The sequence below is a fragment of the Pan troglodytes genome, chromosome 3 (genome assembly GCF_028858775.2).
Source record: "Pan troglodytes isolate AG18354 chromosome 3, NHGRI_mPanTro3-v2.0_pri, whole genome shotgun sequence".
In the NCBI taxonomy this organism is placed as follows: Eukaryota; Metazoa; Chordata; class Mammalia; order Primates; family Hominidae; genus Pan; species Pan troglodytes.
Genome location: NC_072401.2, coordinates 62,026,798 through 62,047,410, shown reverse-complemented (window position 1 = coordinate 62,047,410; position 20,613 = coordinate 62,026,798). Strand labels below are relative to the sequence as shown.

The window sequence follows — 20,613 nt, the reverse complement described above, 5'->3', positions numbered from 1 at the left end:
TACGGGGGAGGCATGGTGCCAGTGATTCAGGACTGTTTCTCCTACCTTTTCAGTGCCTCTTTCAGTGATATAAAGTTAAAACCAGATACTGTGAGTTCTCACCTTATTTTTGGTTCTTATGAAGGTGATCATTTTGTGTAGATAGTTGTTAAATTGGTGTCCTTTGGGAAGGGGGACAATCAGTGGAGGCTTCTATTCTGTTATCCTGTTCCACTCCTCCCCAAATGAATGTTAATAATACACTAAATGCTCAGACTTCACCACTGTACATATATCCATGTAACAAAACTGCACTTTGTACCCCTTAAATTTATACAAATAAAAAATATAATAGTGAATGATTATTTGAGAACATTTATTGGCATTGCCGGTCATGATTGATTAGATTGTGGAATCAATTTAGTCGACGGGGTAAATGTTTTTTTAAAAGTAGAATAGAATTGAGTAGCATAGAGTACAATAAAGTAGAAAATATTAGATTTCATTACATTTTGTAATGGTAAGTATTGTTTTATGAAACTTCTGTTTCAATTTTTGTATGTATTTGGTTGTATATGTAGGGAGCTGTGATGTAAAACATATTTCCTACTGTGGATTTTGGTCAAGGTAGAGAAACTCTGCTAGAGGGTGTTTTTCATAAAGCCCTATCTTCATGGAAAACTTTCATGGTGCTCTATGACTACACTCTAGTTCAGGCAGAAGCATAAGACAAATTCTTTGAGGACATTACGTGCGGGGAGATCAGTCTGTATTTGAAACAGCCACAGACTGAAGCACCAGTCATGTATTCTGTTATTTCTTTTAGGAACATGATAGTGAATGTTCAGCTTGATCAGAAAACTATAGTTTCTGAATATTTGATGTCATGACTTTGAGTCATCTCTCACATTTCTAAAAATGATCAAGTGAATCCAGAATAGTGGTTCTCAAAAGGGGACAATTTTATACCTTAGGGGACCTTTGCCAATGTCTGGAGATATTTTTTATTATAATAATTTGAGAAAAGGGGTATGCTGCAGGCATCTAGTGGGATGCTGCTAAGTATTCTACATTGAACAGGATAGCCCCTTACAATAAAGCATTATCCAGATCAAAATATTAATAGCACCAAGTTTGTGAACTCAGCTTCAGAGTGATCCAAACTAGTTATTTAAAAGAAATGTGATTTTAATGACAATTGAAAGATTCATGATATTGGCCTAAAACAAACTCAGTGATATTGTTTGTAGAATGCTCTGATCACCAACTTTATTAGATTAAAAATGACATATCAATATCTGCTTACATGTGACCCAAAATGAAATGCTGCACCAAATAGTTTAAAAATACAAAGTTTATAATTCTAAGATCATTTCCTGAATCTGAACATCCAAAGTCAGCATTAAGTTTTACCACCATAATATAGAATAATTTATATGCCTATGAATATTTATATATGAAGAAGAAACTTTGTCTTGAAGTGAATTCAGAGAATTGGCAGCCAGCTGCCTAAATGAATCTCATCATTTAAAATTCTTATCTTAAGAGTTTTCTACCTTAATACAGGTTCAATAGCTCTCACTTAAAATTTTATAGATCTGATGATTCAATAAAAATAGGCAATAATAAAGATACTTTGTAAGAAAAAGGGAAGGTGAAACTGGTACCTGTGTTCTAGGCCCATTGTTGATTCAGACTACCTATTGCTTCATTGAGTCATTTATGTTTTCTGGCTTCAGTTCTCTTAAACATAACATAAGTATATTGGCCTATGTGACATGCAATCTCTTCTCAGCTTTAAAATTCTATGAGTCTAAATTATGAATCAAGTGTTTTATGAGTGACTGCATATCTCTTTTAGATATTTTAGGATTATTTTCATGCCTTCTCAATAGCATGTGAGGGAAATTATTATAAAGCAAGTTCATCGTTCCAATGATTTGTCTTATATATGGGCTAAATGAGTAAATGACTCCCCAGCCTGCAGACCATAATATTTCACAGGCATTGCCAAGCAGAATAATTGCTTCCATAAAGCCTTAATTTAATTGTATTACAAAATACATGAGCCTTACTCTCCTAATGACTTCAGGAGACACGTTGCTGATGGAGTATGTTTTCTCTTGTGGACCACATATAACAAAGTGGTCCAAAAGAGAAAACATACTATATGTTATATGTTATAGCCACATGTGTTATATGCAGTAGGTGCTCAAATTTTATATTTATTTTCAAATTTTTCTAAAACTAGGGTTTTATGATTGCAATAGTTGGGACATTGCCATAAGCCTTATAAGCTATTTGGCTGTAGCAATGCGAGGGCATAAAATTTTTCTTGCTACAGAGGAAGATAATGTTCTTTGATTTTTCAAGGTATTAGTAAATGCTTATTTTTTTCAGGCGTTTAACCCTACAATAATAATGCACAAAATTTCTCCCTTGTGGTCAAAATATGTAAGTGCATCTGTGAAACGTCAAATTTCTTATGCCGGTGTTTTGGGACTAATGAAATTACCATCACCTTCTCCCAAATTTTTAACAAATACATAGTTTTGATTAACGAATCACTCTATCTATCTATATATAATTCATTAATCGGGATTTTTCTGATTATATCTGTAGGATAAGAATATCTATGTGACTGTGTGTATGTGTGTGTGTGTGTGTGTGTGTGTGTGTAGAAAAGTCACCAAAAAATTAGAGGTTTTATAACTAAAAAAAGTTAGAAGATCTCTGGCTTGTTTTACTATCAGACTTTGTTTCCTACATATGACTTTCTTTTATTGGTGTCTCTCAAATGGGTGTAGAAGTAGAAAATTCATTTCCTATGGTGGAAAGGTACTTTGAAAAATCTGATTGAATAAGGAAAAAGAAAAAAAAAGTATTTGTGAGCTCGAGAGAAATGTAGGGAATTATACAAGGGTTTCTTGAACACTTTGTGAGTTCAAAAAGTTTCTCAGTTAAAAGGAGACCCTTGACAACGACAATCTAAAAATCCCATGGACTATCTTCAAAAATATGTATTGAGTCTCACTGGTACTTCAACATTCGTGATTTAAAGAGCTAAGTATCTCTACCATATTTTTCAAGCCAGATCCATTACTTTACAAATAAAAGTCCCTTATAAATTGGCTAAGGATTATTGGTTGATTAAAGTGATTCTAAATAACTTACGTTGTGTGTTTCGTGTTACTAGATCCAGTAATTTAATATCACTTTGTTGTACTACACCCACTAAATAGTTGAATTCTCATGCATATATGACCTGCATACAGCTTTCTTTGTTTAACTTTTATCGTGAATTAGATGCCTGTTTTTGAAGCAATCCAGTTTCGGTAATAAGTCACTTGTGTGTAGACTCCAGGCTTGTCCTTTTGACCACAGTTATCTCCCCAGCTTACAATTCCAATGAGATACCAGGTATCTTTCAGATCCCTTGTGACTAAAGGTCCCCCAGAATCACCCTAAAAATAAAAACATAAGAAAAAAGAAAGAAAATTAGCTAAACATAAAGCTCATTATTTAAGATATTTTGATGAATCACATATTTTGTTACTAGACAGTACATGTATAGACTATCAACACAGAATAATTAATTGAGACATGGATTTTAATATTACAAAGAGCCTTAAGGTTCAACTTTCACATTTAAAAAATAAAATTTATTTTGTTAGAGTAAACAGCAACTTAGTTAAAAAAGGCAAAAACGAAAAAACATGAAGAGGCTTGAAAAGCAATTATGTCCCATGTTACCTCACGCAAGCTGTTCTCCAAGAGGTAGCCACTTCATGCTTGTTTAATGATTTCTTATAGTATCTAACTCCTTATCACTAGATAATATGCTCAAATTACAGCTTCTAGGTTTAGACAGTAAATATTTATTTTCTCTTACATAGTTAAGGATTTAGTTGTTTTACAACTTCTTTGCAACTTTTCCACACCACATCTTTACATTATAGCATCTCTATTTTTGGTTAAATTAACAGCCTACATTTAGTACCAGTTTGTAAATTTTATTAATTGAAGAGTCAAGTAACATATTTGGATTACAGAAATCTTTTTTTGCTTTCCTAGAATTAATAACACAACTCTTTTTTTCATGTGGATAGTTTTCTATGTACCTGGTAAATGCTGAATGCTCCAAAAGATCTACCAACACCTCACAATAATGTTTACTAATGTTCAAGGACATCAGATAGCTTGTTAGTTCTTTTGCTTCCTCTGAAGCTGTTCCACCATATCAACACACACACACACACACACATACACACATACACACACACACACAATCTTTTCTTACTTCTGCTCAAATTTGAGCTGGTTACTTTAAGCCTGGTGCAGAACTATGGTGTTGGGATTATCTGATACCACTCTTTAGTGTTGGACTAACAGTTTCAGGTCTTACGTCTTCCACTTTCTTGATTTATTCCCTCATTTTGCTGAGGTACCCTCTCAAGTAGTTTCCTAAGAAATAGGGTATCAGAAGTACATTTTTTTCAGTCATTGCTTGTCTAAAATTCTTAATTCCACCCTCACAGTTGATATTTAGTTAGCATGGGCAGGAATCTAGGTTGAAATAATCTTCCCTTTGAAACTTGAATGTGTTTTCCACAGTCCTCTACCTTCTAGAGTTACTGTTGAGGAGTTCTATGTAGTTCTGATGCTTCTTCCTTCAAAGTTTTAAGATTGTTCTCCCTATCCCTGGCTTCTGACCCTTTATGATGGTATGTCTTGGAAAGAAGTACTTCATTTATCGTGCCCAGCACTACTTGGACCTTTTCTTCAATAGGATGCACGTAAGCTTCAGAACTAGGAGCATTCTTTATTTTTTTTAATATTGTACACTCATGTTTTATGTTTTCAGAGCTCCTATTCATTTGATGTTGGATCTCCTGAGCTTATCCTCTAATTTTCTTAATTTTTCTGATTATTTTTCTCCTCTGTGTCTTTTTTGTTGTTGTTGTTCTTTCTGAGAGATTTCCTTGATTTTATCTTCCAATCCTTCCACTGGATTTTAAAAATTATGATTATATTATTGCTACATTTCCAGAGGTGATTCTTACTGTTTGGTTCTAGGGTATGGTGCTAGAAACCATATTGGAAGCTCTGTGCTTTTGTGCTGGGTGGTGCTATGGTTTGAATGTGTGCCCAAGAGTTCATAGGTTGGGGAAACTTAATCCCCAATACAACAGTGTTGAGAGATGGGACCTAAGAAGAAGTGATTAGGTCATGAGGGCTCTGGAGAGAAAGACTTATGGAGAAAGACTAGGTGTTGGTGGTGCTTGCACTTCTGTTGTATCAGACTAGGCCCCTCACCGTGTGCCCCAATTACAATCACTGTATTCCTGTCTTGGATCCTTGTACCTGAACCGCTGCCCTGATAACTTACTGTATTTTTCTATGACTAAAGCCTTGTTTTATCACTTACTTTGCATAGTTAGGCAGCAAGTTTACCTCTGCTCCCCAATCCAGTGAAGCATCTCTATGACCACCAATCCCTCCTAAGGCTTTTCAGTTATGTCATGGTTCACCTGAATTCCCCGGTCCTGTCTGCTCCAAGACTCCTGCACCTTCCACCTGTTCCCCGTGGTATGGACCTTTTGTTGGAATCCCTAAATTCTGCCTGCCTCCCTCCACATTATTAGCAACCGAAGCTGGCTGTGGACCAGATCCTGCTTTTGCCCAGCCTCTATGTCTCATAGGTCCCTGCTCCTTTTCTGATAGAGGTCGCACATGTGGTACAGTTTGTGGGACTCTGGACAGGACTTTCTGCCACCTGATATCAATACCATTCCATCATTTCCACATAGAGTGGCCTCCTTAGAGTTCTAAAGAATCTCATGTTAAAAAGCAAGTGTCTCCAGGAAGAAATGTACCTTCGTTGGAAAACATACATGTTAGAAGGCAGATGAGGGCACTGGGGAGGGCCCATGGAATCACAACATGGCCTAATCCACCTTCTCATGGTTATCTACTTGTTTCTCCTCTCATCCTCCTCATGCTGAGACCCAACCAATTACTTGGAGTTCCCTCAGATATGAATTGTAATTTCACACCTTCATAATTTTGGCTATGCTTTTTGTCTTTTCTATAACATTATTTTCTTATTCTGAAATTGGATGTTATTTATTCTTCAGGCCTTATTTATGTCTCATCTCTCTGATACTTGTTCCAAAAATGTTTCCTTCAAGAAAAATATTTGCTTTTCATTATATTATTCATAACATCACTTTATACTTCTCTGTTTATGATTATTTTCTTTCTTGAGTGTGAGCCCCTTGAGAAAATAAACTGCTTTATTAATCTTTGGATTTCTGGTTAAGAAATTCTAATTTTGTTTGTTTGATAGCATCAGAGAAACTCTTACTTCATTTATCTTAATAAAACATTTAAAAGTATTTTGTGCTGTGAAATTTGCATTTGTAACTTTTTTGAGCTGACATGATATCTATGTTTTGTCCTTATGTAAAGAACATATAATATATCCTGAGACAGATAAAAATTTTTGAGTTAGTAATATAAAAAAATCCCTCCAACTTACCCTGCAGGCATCATAAATTCCTTCCCTATATCCGGCACAGAACATTCCAGGTTTTATATCATTGCCATACACCTGTGGTTGCTTGCAGACATCATCACTTATGATTTTCACTCTGGCTTCTCGGAGATCATTTTGGGATTCCCCTTAAGGAAAAATAGAGTTATTCTAGTATTTACAATCAGCATCTTTGGCTAGAGTGAATGAGCAGACTTTCCTAATATTTTTTTCATAGTAAAATTGTCAATACAGAATGAAGTTAATATAAGCAGTTTCTAGAAAAAAGAATTTCTGGTTAAATCTGGCACATCTAATGATAATTATTGTCCAATCACATTTTTATAAAAACTTCTCAAAGCGAGAAAGCCATTTGGATTATTTTTTCTGGAAAATCTAACCTTAAAAATAATCAGCTTATATATTTCAGGAAGGCCTTTTATCTTTTGTAAAGCTTTTATCTGTGGGTTCCAGAGTGTTCCCAGAAACTTTGCATGCCTAGATGGTTTTCTCCATTGGCTTGATAAAATGCCTATAATACTATGTACATTTATTTTATTATTTAAAGTTTATGATGAGCTTTCACATATATAAGATATATGTGAAATATACATATATTATATATCATACATATATATATAAATGCATTAAATGGCAATGATTTCACTTCTAATGTATTACAAGTTGGTGGCTGCAGACTGTAAGCTAGGTTCTGAGTTTTAGAAACCATTATTATGGCAGGCTACGTAGAAAACCAAGAATAGCACAAGCATTCAGGGATTCTTTATACTAAACCATATATTGATTGGGAAACCATGACCCCATGGTTGGCAGAATTCTAGGATGGTCCCCAAGATTCCTATGTGATTCCCCTCCTCCCAAATATGGGCAGGATCTGTGAATATGAGGGATGCCATTCTCATGATTAGATTATGTTATATGGCCAAGATGAGGGAATTTTACAGATGTGATTAAGACCTCTAATGAGTTTGACTTTGAATTCATCAAAAGGAGATTATCAAAGGTGGGCCTGACCTAATCAGCTGAGCCATTTCAAAAAGGGCGAACCTTGCTGGAGTTGAGACACTTTCCTAAAGAGTTAAAGCAGCAAGCTGGCATGCATTCTACAGCTGCGAGTAAAGGAATTCTGCCAGCAAACCTTGAGGAAACCTTCAAAGGAGCCACAGATGTGGCCACAACCCCAGCCGACATCTTGATTACAGTTTGGTGAGACCCTAAGAGGACCCAACTAAGCTGTGTCTGAAAGTCTGACTCATGAAAACAGTGAGATAAAAATAAATGAGTGCTGTTTTAACTGTTTGTGGTTATTTGTTACACATTTATAAAAAACTAATACAAGAATACGATGTATCATCAGCTATGGTCACCATGATGGATGAGAGATCTCTTGAACTTTTTCTTCCTAACTGCAAATATGAATTTGTTGACCAGCATCTCCCCAACTCCTTCCCCTGTAAAGACCCCCAGCTTCTGGTTGCCTACTGTTGATATATCGTATTCTTGAGAAACGCTACAAGAGTAGATATTAAGTGTTCTTGCCACAAAAATGATAATTATGTAAAATAAGACGTTTCTTAATTAACTAGATTTAACACTCACAGTGTACATATACTATACTTCAACACATTATGTTGTACATGGTAAGTACATGCAATTTTATACATCAATTTTAAGAAAAACTAAGTACATTTGAAAAAACCCTAATACACCAGTTTCTTTAGAAGACGATTTCCAAGATTTATTTCTGAAGAAATGTTTGTAAACACATATTTAAAAGTGCTCAGAAGATTTAAGTGTGTAACTCAGAAATATGCTAAGAGATTTTTCAAATTATTCTGTTATTTGAATACAATTGGTTTATATATATTATATACACACACACACACACACACACACACACACACACACACACACATTTATATTGCCTACTATATCATCAATTAAAAACATTCATGGCCTGGCGCGCGGTGGCTCACGCCTGTAATCCCAGCGCTTTGGGAGGCCGAGGCAGGTGGGTCACGAGGTCAGGAGATCAAAACCATCCTGGCTAACACGGTGAAACCCCTTCTTTACTAAAACTACAAAACAATTAGCCGGGCATGCTGGCGGGCGCCTGCAGTCCCAGCTACTCGGGAGGCTGAGGCAGGAGAATGGCGTGAACCCGGGAGGCGGAGCTTGCAGTGAGCCGAGATCACGCCACTGCACTCCAGCCTGGGAGACAGAGCGAGACTCTGTTTCAAAATAAAAATAAAAATACAAATAAAAAAATAATAATGGTGAGAAGAGTAAAGTGAAACTGACAATCTACGTATTGTAAGTAGGTGACAGTGCAAATCCACAACTTCTTCAGCAAACTAAACTGGTTGGTAAAATGTATTCCAACTCATGAAAAGCATAGCCCATAAATTCTGGACATCCCTGAGCTATATCTCATCTTCTGTAAAAATGCTTAATGACATTTCTAGCAAAATATTGATTTTATTAAATAATCAGCTTTTTACTTATCAATTTTCTATATTGTTTCTTATTTTCAATTTTATTCATTTCTATTCTTATTCTTATTATTTCCTTCCTTATGTTTGTTTTAGGTTTATTTTTTCTTTTTCCAGTTTCTTGAAGTGAGAACTTAATTATTGATTTGATATCTTTCCTTATAATATGCATTTTCTATAAATTTCCCTTTCTACACTATTTTAGCAGCATCTGGCATATATTTGTATATTTTTGTTTTCATTTAGTTCTATGTGTTTTTACAAATTTCTTTGAGATATTCTCTTTATTTACATATGTTTTTTAATTGGTAAGCATTTGGGGATTTTTATGTTATCTTTCTGTTACTGATGTCTAGTTAGATTCCATTAGGATCAGAGAGTATACTTTGTACAATTTCAATTTTAAAAAACTTCTTAGGGTTTGCTTTACAGACTTGAATATGGCCTCTCTTGGTGAGTAACGAATGGGTGCTTTTAATCTATTAATGTACTTAACAGATTAAGAATGATAGGTTAATTTAATCTATTTAATAGATTAAAAGCACCTGTGGGTCACTCACCAAGAGAGGCCGTATTCAAGTAGGGTGGAGTGCTCTATAAGTGTCAGATTCTGTTGCCACTCACAGCGCATTATGACAGGTATGTTTCTGTGCCCGTCTCAAACTCCTGAAAGTGATTTTTCCCACCAAGCCAAAGGGGATTTGTGATGTCTTTCCCACCACTATGAAGCAGAGAATGCAAGCCCTATCTTCAGAGAAAATCCATCCAAGAGAGTGCAGACCTAGGGAGGTGTCAGGCTTACAGCAGCACTAGATCTACTAGAATTAATAAACCATAGGTAATATTTTCTGTGATTGGTAATACAACCTTAAAGAAAGCAATGCATGTCTCACTCTGTATAAGATGAAACAAAACCACATGGGACATCTGGAAAAAATCTAGAGACCCTAAAACCTATTCCTGCCTATGTGAGTGAAAGGTTATTCCTAGTTCCTTAATGGTAGACTGAGAATCAAAAGCTTATTCTTTATAATTTCTTGTAGGTAAATAAATTGTATAGAATCCTGCAAATAGATTTAGTCATTCTCAGAAAGCCCTTTTGCATTTTCTCAAGCCCAGTGTTAAAGAAACTCTCTAGCTTTTGTTATACATATGTACCTGGACCACATGGTAGAATCCAGAGCGTGTCTCACTAAGATTGCCTAGAACATTCAGTAACTAAATCATCATTATTTCTTACAAGACTAAGTTAGTATATCAAGTTGAATACTTTTAGAGGGGACAAAAAATTTGACAATTTATCTCTACACTATTCTTACTCACCATCACGCTTAAATTAGCTTCTTCAGTACTAAAGCAAATTTTGCTACATAGGCATAAAGAATATTTGAGTTAGCCACTCAATCTGAGTCCTCCTAGACACAGCTGGAACAATAGAAATTAATGTGAATTCTGGCAAAGAAAAGAAATAAATGTTCCTTTCTATGTATTTTTTCTTGGTTGAGGATGATGTGTTGAGGTGTTGTTAGCCACCTCTGACACTAGGTGAAGCTAGCATCCCTCTGAATGAAGCCAACATAGAGAAAAGCAGGGGCAAAAAATTCAAATTCAGAGACACAGAGCCAGATGACATCATATAAACCCCTGTGTCTGAAGTGAAACTTACTACACTTTTTTGACTTCCAAATTACGTGAGCCAAATTTGTGGAAGTTTTTGTTTCTTTGTTTTTTATTCTGCACTGGTTAATGTGAACTGAATTTCTGTCACACAAAATAAGAACCCTAACTAATCCAACCAGACTGTGTGGAAATGGCTGTCAGGATAATATTGATGGAGATGAAATCACATTGCCTTAGACAGGGCTTAGTGCTCTGTTAGCTATCCTGAGATACCCACCACCATAGTAAAGTGCTCCAAATCCTGTGATGTAGACAGTCAAATTTGGTTGGAAGGATGCAGAGGCTTCTGGCAAACAAATCCGGCGTATGTCATCCGAAAAGGTGACTCTGGAAGAGACCTGCACAACAGCAATGTCGTACTCTCTTGCTGCAGAGCGGTACTTCTCATGGATAATAAATCTTCTGACATTTCTTTTCATTAAGGGAGGGTTGATTTTTGTTCCAAAACTAACAGTCCATTGATGTGGATTTTTATACCTGGAAAAGGTTAGAAATTAACAGAATATATATAAGCTGCCCGAAGTATATGAGCTAGATTAATTGCATTTAGGCTAATATAAGAGAAATACAATCCTGAGAATACTTGGCTGCAGTTATAGTTTTCTTTTATCATTTAAATATAATCTATTGCTAATATTTTGAAAGATAAAATCATATAAATGCCATATTAGAACTGATATTTAATACAAAACTATTGAATTTTAGAACTGTAATACACATAAAATATCATTCATTTATCCCTTCCACAAATATTTACTGAGCATCTGTGTGCTGAGCCTTATCTGAACTGCTGGGGATAAAGTGATGAACAAGACCTAAGATGCCTGCTCACAGGAGTATAAGATTCCAGAGAAGGAAAAGGATCAAAGCAAGCAAACAAATAGATAAATAATCTTAAACATTGATAAAGGCTATGAACAAAATAAAATAGGGTAACGGAATAGAGTACTAACAGGTCATTATGATTATTTTAAGAACGCATTTGGGCTAAGACATAGTAAAAGAGGATCAGTGTGAGGAGATGAGGGAAACAAGTTTCCAGGCAAAAATCCCAAGGTCTTGGGTTGGATGGGCTGCAGTCAGAACACAAGGGAAAGAATGGTTGGGGGTGAGCTTGGAGAGGTAAGCAGGGACTAGATTTTAGAGTGTTTTATAGGTCATGATAAAGTGCTTAAATTTTATTGAAGTGATATGGGAATCTACTGGATAATTAAGCCAGAGAATAATGTAGTCTCATTTACATTTTTAAAAAACATGTTGGTTCTTTCTGGGGAGTAGATTCTTGAAGGTCAAGAATGGATGTGGTAAAGTCTATTAGATGACTGCATAGTCCTTTGAGAGATGATCAAATGTGGTAAATGCGGTTGACTTCTAGCTTGTGGGCTTGGGCAATGGGTGGATTATGGTACATACAGGGATCGGAAAAATCATTTAGTAGCAATGAAAGATCATCTAGTAAAGACTGTGTTTTATACTTAAGGAAAATAAAGCCTGGATAGGTTAAACTATTTGATTCACATCACATATCTGCCTGCCTCTCTCTGCTCTTCCCTTTATAAAACACTGTCTCCCACCAATTTACATTATTTGTATTTTTCAGAAGACTTCCTGCTTTATTTTGTTATGTGTGACACTAGTCACACATCTGTCTTGGTGTATTTAGTTATTGGAAGCATATTTTAAGGAAGACACTGACAAAGTCTCGAATGTTCAGAGAATAAGAACCAATGTGGTAGGGCATCTGGAAGTTGGTTCTGGAAAAATGAGGTAATTATATATATATATATATTTTTTTTATATATATATACACACACATATATGCATATATATACACACATATATATGTATGCATATATATGTGTGTGCATATATATACTTTTTTCTAAGTTCAGGGTTACATGCGCAGGTTTGTTACACAGGTAAACTTGTGTCATGGGGTTTTGTTGTACATATTATTTCATCACCCAGGTATTAAGCCTAGTACCCATTAGTTATTTTTCCTGATCCTCTCCCTCTAGCACTCTTCAGTATAGCAAAGACATGGAATCAACCTAAATGCCCATTAGTGATAGACTGGATAAAGAAAATGTGGTATACATACACCATGGAATACTATGCAGCCATAAAAAGAACAAAATCATGCCCTTTGCAGGGACATGGATAGGGCTGGAGGTCATTATCCTTAGCAAACTAAAGCTCACAGTAATGATATTTATTTTCACTTATGGTTTGGATATTCTCCCTCATTTTATGTTTGGTCTGAAAAAGAGAAACTAAAGAATAGCTGTTATATGAATGAAGAAATAAAATTGGTTCCTGTTGTTTCAGATTAAAAGAAAAACAAATATTGATGGTAGAAGTTAATAGAGTATAGATTTGGTGTTCAATGCTATAAAGATATTTGCAAAAATAGAACTATCTACCACAAAAATGGCTAACTTTGGCAAAGTAAGTTTCCCATTACTTTGAAAAACCAGACACCAGCATAAGGGATTTCTGGCTTTCTAATATATCAGCTTACTGAGCTCTCACATCTTTCAAACATTAAGAATTTATGTAGATTATTTTTAAAAATATATTACTATTTTTTTAAGATGGGGTCTTGCATTGTCACTCAGGCTGGAGTGCAGTGGTGCAATCATAGCTTGCAGGAGACTCAAACTCCAGGGCTTAAGGGATCCTCCTGCCTTAGCCTCCCAAGTAGCTGGGATGATAGGTATGCACCACCATGCCCAATGGGGTTTCACTATCTTGCCCAAGCTGGTCTTGAACTCCTGAGCTCAAGTGGTCCTCTTGCCTCGGCCTCCCAAAATGCTGGGATTACAGGCATGAGCCATCATGCCAAGCCTAGATTCTTAATATGTATATTCTTTGGAATATTAAGAGTCTCTATAAAGATTTATGCTCCTAGGCAAATGAAATTTATTATAGTAACAAAAGTTAGAATTTTATAGGTCAAAAAGAATGTGAAAAGATCTAGCCTATCTATTACCTAATACACTAAGGTTCAATAATTTGCCCAGCTCTCCAACTGCCTGGGACATATTTTTCCCACTAAATCCTGCTGCCACCCATTATATAGAGATACTCAAGAAGTCTTTGTTATTACTGTAATAATTGGCAATGAAGAAGAAAGGCGATACAGTTAATCTACTTAGAAACAAATCTAAAATTCTAAATGTAATAGTGATAAAAATGACTGGTTATTATCTTGAAAAGTAAGATTAAAAGTTATAAAAAGTCATTTAATCTTATATTTAATAAAATGTATGCATTCAGAAACAATTATAGGATAGCACAATTTGCTATTCTTCACTTCAGCTTTGTCTTTTGTGTCACTACTGTGAAGAGATGCTCTATTATGCGAAGGTCACATTGAGTGGCCCAAGGGCCTCTCTGAATCCTTTGATACTCCGAGGAATCTCTTTTGAAGTGCCTGTCTTTATCATGCTAGCAATCTCTCATTTTGGTTGTAAACTGTTCTGATTCCACAGATCTTCATATGTCAATGCTCTAAATTTATCTGCGGTTCTCCATCATCACGGTTACCAACTTCCAGCATTTATTGAAAATTTCCATTTTACTTTGGAATTAGTTTGATTATTTAAGATCAGTATGAGACTGGCCAAGTGTTTGGCAGAAACAGACACTAGTTTTAAGTGGAGAGCATTGTTTGACAAAAGATTAATGGTACATGTTATTAGTGAATATTTTGTGTTAGGATGTTGCAAAATAGTTCTGATTCCTTACACAGTTTCCTTATTAAAAACTTTGAGGAAATGATTGATGGATACTAGGATATTGACTGTTACTTCCTTTATTCCCATCAAATTTCTGATTAAGTATACATGTGTAACATTATTTTAGAAAAGAACCTGAAATAACTTTTTCTTATTTTACTTCAGTAATATTTGAGACATTAATTGTTACCAAGAATATGACAAAACTCAGGGCTTTTTAGCAAAAGTGGGTTCTAACTTAAGGTCAATAACTTACTTCTGGAAGCAGTGTGCTGCAGTGACAAGCCATGTATTACTAATCAAGGTGGCCCCACACTGATGGATGTTATCATACTGAAGGGAAGCTTGCCAAGGCCAGGCCGCCTTGGGTGCAATGACTCCAGATGCTATTCTGTTGACGTTTAATGGAACAACTCGTTTACCACAACCTGAAAAAAGATGAGATCATTAAGTTATAAGAAACATCTTGTAATTACAAGAAATGACCCCATTCTTACTTGCCCGAAGACATTTTCGTATACTACTCCTCCTGCCCAGGACACTTAACCCACCTGTCACTGGATTCATGGCCTCTTCTCTCTTACATTTCAGGGTTCACTTTCTTACTCTGTGAGAACAGGTTAGCTGACTCTCTGATCAACTATCATAGCACTATGCACTTCCTCTGTCATAGCATTTATCACATTATTTTCATACTTCCTGATTTATTTATATCTTTCTCTACTTTGGAATTCTAATTTTAGAGCAGGGATCATGTTTTATTCACAATGGTACCACCAACTCCTGGTCTAATTTCTGGCACTTGGTAGATGTTAAAAGATATTGTTGAATGAATAAACACATGGATAAAAATACTTAGGGTGTTTGCAAGACACAGAGGCAAATGCATGAACATCATTGCTCAAATTCATCACTGTTTTTTGTAAAATCTTTCGAAATTTAGGCCACAGTGATTTGAAGTGATTTAATGAAGCCACTGTTAGCGATTAAGATGAATATATTAAGCATATTTTTTTTCTTTTTTTTTGAGATGGAGTCTCACTCTGTCGCCGAGGCTGGAGTGCAGTGGTGCAATCTTGGCTCACTGCAACCTCTGCCTCCCAGGTTCAAGTGATTCTCCTGCCTCAGCCTCCCAAGTAGCTGGGACTACAGGCACCTGCCACCGCACCCGGCTAATTTTTGTATTTTTAATAGAGATGGGTTTTCTTCTCCATGTTGGTCAGGCTGGTCTCGAACTCCTGACCTTAGCATATTTCACAGATAACTTGTCAGTCACAGACAATGGGTTTTATGTCCTTCCTATTGATTACTTTCTTATTATTTTATTTTGTAGCAGAAAGTACATTTTATGGCATTTTTAAAAATTAGAAAAACAAGTCCAATATTCCCAATCAAAAATATATGCTTTCTTCAAATTGCCCCAGAAGGTTACCATGGCAATTTATTTCTTGAACATGACTAAAAGATCAGTCCATGAGTTAGAAAAAAAAAGTATTTAAATCTATCATACAAATAGTTATTATCTCTCAAAGAAAATCTGGAGGACAGATGGGCAAGTATGAGCAAATATTTGAAAATGTCCTTTCTGATGTGAAAATTGAACTTGTTTATATAAGCTAACTTGACTTACTTGCTTGGACAGTTAACTCCCCTGTTGATGAGCTCATTGCTGAAAAAGAAGATAAAACAAATAGTGATAATTTGATATTTTCCTGGTTGGTCTCAATGACCAGGAATAATCAGAGGATACTGACCATATATGGATTCTAGACAGTTGAACATATAATTAGGAGAATGGCTATCTGATATAACAACATCTGTGTACAGTTTTTGTAGAGACTTATAGGCAGCCTCTAATTAGGTGGATACTATCACAAGCAATGGGTGAGTAAGGCACAAATAGTGGATGACTAAAGCCCACAAATAGTTTGTATTAATAGAGAACTATGGTTTTCCAGCAGTTCGGGGTAAAGCTTCTTTGCATTCCACTTCAGAAGATGGATAAATGGGACAGAGGAAACAGGTTATATTAGTTTGTTTTCACACTGCTGATAAAGACATATCTGAGACTGGGTAATTTATAAAGAAAAAGAGGTTTAATGGACTCAGAGTTCCATGTGGCTGGGGAGGCCTCACAATCATGGAGGAAGGCAAAAGGCATGTCTTACATGGTGGCAAGCAAGTCAGAGAATGTGAGCCAAGTGAAAGGGGAAGCCTCTTAAAAAACCATCAGATCTCATTCACTACCATAGAACAGTATGGGGGAAACTGCACCCATGATTTAATTTATCTCCCACCAGGTCCCTCTCACAACATTTGGGAATTATGGGGGCTACAATTCAAGATGAGATTTGGGTGGGGATACAGCCAAGCCATATGGCAAGTAGACTGTCTTACAGGTCTCAAACTCAGCCTCAGCCAGAACAGATCTGCTTTGATCTCTTCTATTTACTTTGAATTTCACATAAATCTTTTTTTTTTTTTTTTTTTTTTTTTGGTTAAAGGGCTTAGAATGAAAAAAACCTTGAAAACTCTTGCATAAATGATATTTAAAATGCTTTTTAAACACAGTTCCTAAATAGTAAAATTGCTTTTTTAAAGAATAAACTGTTATGTGTTTCTTATCCAAAATATACTGAATAGTGGTAAAAGCTAGTTATTGGACACAATCCAAGATTAAATTCTGTCAACTTCCAAAAAAGTGAGGAGTTTGACTAAGGAAACACAAATATTTAAACTTGTATACATGTATCAAAGCATCATGTTATATACAGTATACAATTTTTATTTGTCAATTATATCTTACTAAAGCTGGGGAAAAATAAAGTTGGTGGAAGGTTTCATGAAAATTTTGATGATTTTCAAGTTAAAATGACTTAGCTTACTGAGCAGATGAGAATAAACTGTTTTACTTTTTCCTACCAGTGCCATGTTTCTCAGACACATTCTCAGTATTCTATTCCTCATTATACAAAATAAGATTGTTTCATTCTACTAACTTTCTACAAATTCCACTGGGGAAACTAGTGATGATAAACTCTACAAAGTGGGAGCTTTTGAAAATATTCAATTCAAATATACCCTTAAAGGCATCCCAAATCATTGTATGGTGAAGAATCAATTGCTCAGGACCATGGATTGCTGTTAGTGGTTATTCTATGGAAGGAACTCAGTTTACCGTCAAATGTAGTTTAAGGCAGTAAATTTATTTCATTTTTAAGAAAACTGTATATTTTGTCCTTTGTAATGCAATAAAGTGGAAAATAGCATAAAGTTAGAATTCTTCAATTGAAACTTTGTCAACTTAGTCTGAGCAGGATGCAAGTTACCCATTTCCAGGAATGATACCAGGATAAGTATAATGGTCGTGAATATAACCGGATTTTAAGGGAGAATGATTACACCTGGAAACAAACTGTCAATACACAAGTAACTAGTTGTTAAAGATTTCTAATTTTGACCAAAGATTTTTACTTTCCTGGTATAGAAATGGAAATAAATATTAACACTTTAGTTTTGAAAGCAACCACCTCCTAACACGGTTCTGAGTTGGGAGAAAGCTAGTTAATATTCAGGGCTCTATAGACTACAAGTATCATGATGAAAAATGAAGCAAAGTCATCTGACACATAGGCAGTGAGCTGCTTGACTACAGCCTTGGTGTTTGCAATGCAAAGAAGTTGATTTTAGCTTTGCTTTGTCACACTGTGTCTCCTGAAGGACCCACACCACACAGTTTTTTTTGTCAAAACAAAATACAGATTCTTGACAAATTATAAATAAATCTTGGGCTACAGGATTATTTCTAGACTTAATCTAGAATCTCTACAGTTTTCTATTTATTGGTAGTCCATAAATTTTGTTTGCCCAGGAAACAATGTTTTTGCCTATAAAAAATTGACTTAAAGATTTTCCTGAGCTGTCCACTGAATGTGCCTTTCTTAAGTGCTAGTGATGGCAGCTACAGGCTGTCTGGAGCAGTGGTAGCAGGAGCGGATGCGGGAGTAGCAGTGATGGTGGTGGGTCCCCTGTGTCCCACATCCCTGAGGCAGCCGACTGTGCCACCCCCAACCTCACGTGACCAGGCAGGACCCGCTCCCAGGCCTGGAGCCTCTCCTGCTCCGGAACCTGGCCCCACATTGCCATTCTTGACCATGGCCACTGCAGGGAGGGCGTGGGGAGAAGGTGGACAGTCCTTGGAGCCCATCCCTGGGAGCCCCCAGAGCCTGCCACCCTGGAAGCTACCACAATGGGGCTGGGCTGAGTTGCCCACTGGTAGGGGAGCAGCTTGGTCAGGCACGGAGGGGTGGGCAGAGAGGTGCCGGAGGCAGCATTGGACCCTTGCAGATGGAGAGGTGACTGGGAGACCATGGGACTACCTGCCTGCAGAGAGGAGATAGACCACTCTAGGGCCTACTGCCTACTGTGTGCTGAAAGCTGAACACTCAACAGGACAACCTGCCTGCAGAGAGGAGCTTCTACATCCAGGGCCTCCTCTTTGCTAGGAGCTGGACACTTGTTGGGACACCCTGGCTATGAAGAGGAGCTGCCCACTGTGGGTCTCCTGTGAGCTGTTCTCTTGCTCAGTAAACCTTTCTTCGTCTTGCTCACCCTCCACTTGTCTGCATACCTCATTCTTCTTGGTCTCAGGACAAGAACTCAGGACCTGCCAAATAGCAAGACTAAAAGAGCTGTAACACAAACAGGAATGAAACATACCCCTTGCTGGCCACATTGTGGGTAAAAAGAGAGAAAAGCTGCAGCCCTTTAGGGATCCCAGACCTGGGAGCTCCCCAAGCCAGGGTTGTGACTCCCTCTTTGGGACCCTGCAGTTCCTGGCATCTCCAAGCTTCCTGGGTGCCACCACATTCCCAGGTGCCTGCCAGGGAAGCTGCTTGCAGTGAGCTTTGTCCAGCCACAGCCTCACAGAGAGACAGCACACCTGTGCCAGTGCCTGGAGCTGCCCGTCATGCTGCAGCCAGTGTGCCTGGCTGTGGGCAGTGGCCAGACCCTGTGCTTGCTCAGACAACCCTCACAGCTCCATGCCTGGGTTGGCCTTGGTGGGCATGGGATCCAGGCTGGTAGCAGGAGGTGGGCACAGTCTGCCAGGTCAAGTGGGCAGAACGAGCCCAGTGGGCCAGAGCAAAACTTGGGCAAAGGCACCAACCACTGGCCACAGAGGTTTCTGGCCAGAAAAGCAACACCCCCTAGGCTCCCATATTACTAACAAACACTGTTCTTTCTACGTTGAACATTCTGAAACTTTCAAGGATCTATCTTTCTGCTACTAGTCAATCACTCAAATGAATGATTTCAGGTTTCCAAAGCATATGCACAACATAATAGTTTTCTCATTAATAACAGCCTCTTTATTTCACATTGTGTTTTCTATTTCCTTGTATATCGTTATAATCTCTCTGTGATTTCAGGAAGAACAAACATTACCATTGGAATTTTACAGATGAGAAAATGAAGACAAAGGCATGAGCCAATTATTTGGGTGGTCCTGTAGTGACTTAGTGGAGTTAGAATTGGTCAGGTAACTCTTTTATTTTTTATTTTTTTGGAGATGGAGTCTTGCTCTGTCAAGCCCAGGCTTGAGTGCAGTGGCGCGATCTTGGCTCACTGCAACCTCCGCCTCCCGGGTTCAAGTGATTCTTCCCCCTCAGTCTCCCAAGTAGCTGGGATTACAGGCGCCTGCCACCAGGCCTGACTAATATTTTGTATTTTTAGAAGAGACGGGGTTTCACCATATTGGCCAGGCTGGTCTTGAACTCCTGACCTCAGGTGATCCACCCGCCTCGGCCTCCCAAAGTGCTGGGATTATAGGCGTGAGCCACCATGCCCAGCCTCAGGTAACTCTCAAATCAGGTTCTCCATTAGCATATCCTACCTTTTAATTTAGTACAATTATTAAAATAAGCTGAAGTTTAGAAGCTGAGCCTACAAAAAACAAAAAGACCAGGCAGCCAATGAACAATTTATGCTTTACTCTGGTTTCAGATAGTTCAGGCTTTTACATTCCTGACAGATTAACTATTTATTGGAAATTACACAGAAAGCATCATGTAAATTATCAGAATGCCCATTGTTTCACAACTTCTATTCATTTGCTTCCCCATCTAACAAAGAAGATGGATTAAGCACTTGTCAGGTTCCTCCCTTC

The 20,613-nt window shown here is 37.1% G+C and overlaps 1 protein-coding gene across 1 annotated transcript in view; it reads right to left on the bottom strand.

Moving 5' to 3' along the window:
- Window positions 1-1,237: 1,237 nt before the first annotated feature.
- Window positions 1,238-20,613, bottom strand: part of TMPRSS11A (transmembrane serine protease 11A) — a 37,266-nt gene continuing 17,890 nt past the window's right edge. The window contains exons 5-9 of the mRNA XM_054683982.2: window positions 16,078-16,116; window positions 14,704-14,875; window positions 10,925-11,184; window positions 6,521-6,663; window positions 1,238-3,443 (exon numbers count right to left, since the gene is read on the bottom strand). Coding sequence (XP_054539957.2) covers window positions 3,282-3,443; window positions 6,521-6,663; window positions 10,925-11,184; window positions 14,704-14,875; window positions 16,078-16,116 — 776 coding nt within the window. The 3' untranslated portion in view covers window positions 1,238-3,281. The remainder of the gene's footprint in view (window positions 3,444-6,520; window positions 6,664-10,924; window positions 11,185-14,703; window positions 14,876-16,077; window positions 16,117-20,613) is intronic.